Source organism: Nicotiana tabacum, chromosome 14 (genome assembly GCF_000715075.1).
Source record: "Nicotiana tabacum cultivar K326 chromosome 14, ASM71507v2, whole genome shotgun sequence".
NCBI lineage: Eukaryota > Viridiplantae > Streptophyta > Magnoliopsida > Solanales > Solanaceae > Nicotiana > Nicotiana tabacum.
The window spans coordinates 15,152,232-15,156,278 of NC_134093.1; the positions used below are offsets into that span (position 1 = coordinate 15,152,232).

Here is a 4,047-nt window from a genome sequence, read left to right on the forward strand (position 1 = left end):
TATGTGCCTCATTTTAGACAACAAGTTCAAAAGTCTTCTCTCTTTTATTAAATTCTGTGCCCAGTCAAATGGGTTCATATAAATTGAAACTAAGGAAGTAATAATTATATTGGTTTGTTATCTTCAAAATTAATATGTGAAATTTTGAAGCTAATACTGTGTTGACTATGGACTCTGTAGAATATGGAAAATCTGTCATCCCTATATATAATTTCAAATAGATGACTTTGGATTCCTAGTCTCTAGACTCTTCAGTTTTCTATTTTCAATCGACAGCAATGATGGAGTCATGGTCCATGTACCATTATCCCACTATTCATGTTTTTGAATCTAAGTTTACTTCAATTTTGAAACAAAAAAATTGCAAGTGAAGATTGGGATTTAGTTATTGCCCTTATTCTCTTTCTTTCTTTTTATTCTCCCCCATAATTATTACAAAAAGAAAAAGAACTACAGGTTATAAATAAGGTCACTCTAATGTTCTAAATTTTACACCTACACCAGACCCTGTCATTGACCTAATAGAAAGGGAAAAGAAAATAAAAGAAGAATTTTTTTTGTGTTACGATCCAATTTCATGGCACGTATTGTCCCCTTTGGATCTTAGCTCATGCGAATTTGTCTTTTTAGGCTATGCCTCCTAAAAGTACGCGTACCATGTAAACTTAACTCATGACTTATATAGCTATACACTTTTCTAAGGTTGTACTATTTGAGTAATTTTGTCATTATTTAAACCTTTTTGGTCAAATATTATTCCTCCCGTTTCAAAAAAAGTTTTTTATTTTTGTCAAAACTATGAAACTTCAACATGAGGATAATTTTAAATTATAGTTAAAAGTTAAAGGATAATATAGACCTTTTTCTCTAAGAATAAATATAGACAATTGAGTATAAATGAACCAAATCGTGTACGGCTAGTGGCAAATTGTTGTCATTGAAAAAACTTCAAAACCAAAGAGGAGGGCAGCTCAGTGCACAAAATATTTTGTATTCACGCAGAGTTCGAGGAAGAATCGTATTTTAAGAGGTGTGATGTAGACAACTAATCATAATATAATAATTAATGACCGCTAACACCACTCGAATATATAACCTATAAATAACACGGAACTGTCCATCATCTGTAGGTCACACCAAAGATGAGAAAAGGCAAAAAAGAAGAATGGTGGTTATAAGTAATGATGCCTATAATCATAACAATGAGACATATTGCATCAGTGGTCCTGCCTTTGTGATCTTATATACTACACGAATAATCCAAAAAACCAAACAAATCTACTGAACAAGAAAGTTCAACTTCCAGTAAAACTACTTTAATATCCACAACTAACTTTCCACTATCTCTGCACCAACAAAATACATAAAAAAATTACAATAAAAAATCAACTAAAAAGGGTTTTTTTTCACCCTCATTATGACTCTAAATGAATAGGTAAAACTGCATTTTTAGATCCTTTTCCATGTCCAAATGAAAAAAATGACCTTTTAACTTTGCTACTGCTTCCTTCTGAGGAACTAACATCAATTACTTGCCTTTGCTGTTGTATAATCTCTTGAACTGCTATGTAAAGTTGTCGATCCGTTGCTGAATCCATTGAAAATGATCTCCTTATAGGCTGAATTGCAAATTCATCATCTTTCTTTCTAATGTTAATGCATTCATCTCCCATGCTTGTAATATGGCTGAACTTTTTACCTTTTCTTGTTGAAACTTTTATTGGTTCTGTTTTTCTTTGAGATGGACTAATCGAAAAATGCCCTGTAAATTCCCCTGAATTCAATCTTTCTTGATTTCTAACTAATGATGGATTTGTAGAAATTGGATTAGTGTTTGATATTTCTATAACAACATAATCTTCATGTCTGAAATTTTCAAGATTTGGATCTTGAGGAGTGGAACTTGGAGCAATAATTGGATCCAAAGGGAACAAATTTGTAGTAGTTGATGAGATGCTATTTCTGCAAAGTGGGCAATTTGCATTGTTTTGAAGCCACACATCAATACAATCAATGTGGAAAATATGTGCACAATTTGGTATAATCCTTAGCTTCTCATTTTCTTGAAACTCATTTAAACAAACAGCACATTCACAAGTAGTTGTAGTACTCTCCCCTAATGCACCATCTTTTTCTTCCCTTTTCTTGTACTTAAAAAGGGGGATTGATCGAATCACAGATTCGTCTAGTCCCCGATTTTCCACCCCTGGTGAGTAAACCATTAAAGGGTCTTCAACACGTCGATTTCTAGAGAACGAAAATCGCCTCAGAAGATCAATCCTATGCCAATTCAAGCAGCATTTGATCACAAAAATGTAGTAGCTAACTAGTAAAATACCAGTAGCCAAGATACCAATAACAGCAACTGCTATAATAGGAAAGCCAGTATGATGTGAAGAAGAATGTAAAGGTGAACCAAAGATTGAAGCAGAAGTTGGAGGACTTTTCATGTGTGAATTAGATTCAATGTATTTTAGTCTCAACAGATCCATAAGATAGTTTTTTCTGTTAAGACAAACGAGGGACAAGTGGTTATGTTTGGATCTTGAATGCACATGAACATGTTATGGAAGGTAAAGAGAAAAATGTTAAAAAAATTTGAAGGAACATAAGTTGAAGTTCCTATGAGAAAAGGGTAAAAGTATGAGAAAAAAGAGCACATCAAATGAAAGAGTGAACATATTTATAAGAAAGAGTTTGGGGTTGTATCTCAAGGTTTAAATAATTCTTTTTATTTTTTTGTTAAAGAAAAAGAGGAGAAAAAGTATGACTTTTGAGGTACGTAGTTGGTGAATGCTGTCTCTTTGCCTTCAATAAGAAAACTACAGTTGGCAAAAAAATATTTTAAAGCCTTTTATTCTTCTGAAGAGATCCTAAATAACTGTAAAATTATTTTCGTATGACCTAAAGATTATCAGTTCAAATCGTGAAAGCAGACAGTAAGTGTTTTAGTAGATTGTATACATCACATCCCTTGGCATATGATCCTTCGGACCCTGCAGCTGCTTGCCGTGTACATCATAAATCTTCTAAACTTTTGGTATAGGTTCAAAACTATTGAATGCAATTTATTTTCATATATTTTTTTATTGGTTATGATTTGTGGTGTAAACTTAACAGTGTGGAATGGGTTATTTTCTTATGTGGAGGGGGGGGGGGTTGTAAGGTGGCAACCGACCACCGTCCAAGACTCTATGACTGGTGTGATGTGATTTTTATATTGGTTTTAAACACTTGATCTGGTGGTCCATACTAATTCAGTAGTTGCATACCTACAGTTCAAGGAACTATGATTAATTGGCTAGTATTTTATTTGTTAAATGACTAAGTTATGCACGTTGATCGACAGTGTAATATTTTTTTTACGTTATCAATGTATTATCATTCTAACTAGATTAGAAATTGATGCATATTATAAAAATTTACAATGTCAGTGCATTAAATTCCAATTAGCTACCTTTTATTTCTCTTCACAATATAGCGGGAAAAACTGAGAAAAAAAAAGTAGTACAGTAGAAAGGAGATATGCAGAGTATTTCACATTTATGAATCTTTAGGTAGCCAAGGCATTAGGTAACCTTTTCCCACATTTTTTCACATTTATGAATCTTTGAGTAGACTTTCAGAAAGAATAGCAATGACTCGAACCAGTTAGAAGACTAAAAAAGTTTGCTATTCGTTTTAATAGTTGATGTTGACATAAAAAATATATACTTCTTGAATTCCGATACTAGGTTATTGATTGAAGAATGACTTAGATATTAATTAGGTTTGCAGCCATTAAGAATAGAAAGTTTGTAGCTTCTGTATTTAAAGAATAAGATTACTTTTTTTTTTTGCTATACTAATTTATAGATAAATTGATGTTTAAAATTGTTTGGTAACCTAAAAGAACTTAAGTGTTTACAAGTTATCATCAAAACAGCTCAATAGATTCACAACAAACACTTTACTATTTTCTATGATGACAAACAAATTAGGTAGAATGTTATAGAAATCAACTAAAGATGAAATGCCCAAGTAAGTGTTGAGGTTTTATTTTTAAGA

The 4,047-nt window shown here is 32.0% G+C and overlaps 1 protein-coding gene across 1 annotated transcript; it reads right to left on the reverse strand.

The window, feature by feature from the left end:
* Window positions 1-1,279: 1,279 nt before the first annotated feature.
* On the reverse strand, window positions 1,280-2,684 carry LOC107785127 (RING-H2 finger protein ATL16-like). Its single transcript, XM_016606352.2, has one exon. The coding sequence runs from the start codon at window positions 2,490-2,492 to the stop codon at window positions 1,416-1,418; it is 1,077 nt and encodes a 358-aa protein (XP_016461838.1). The 5' UTR covers window positions 2,493-2,684; the 3' UTR covers window positions 1,280-1,415.
* Between the last annotated feature and the right edge of the window lie 1,363 nt (window positions 2,685-4,047).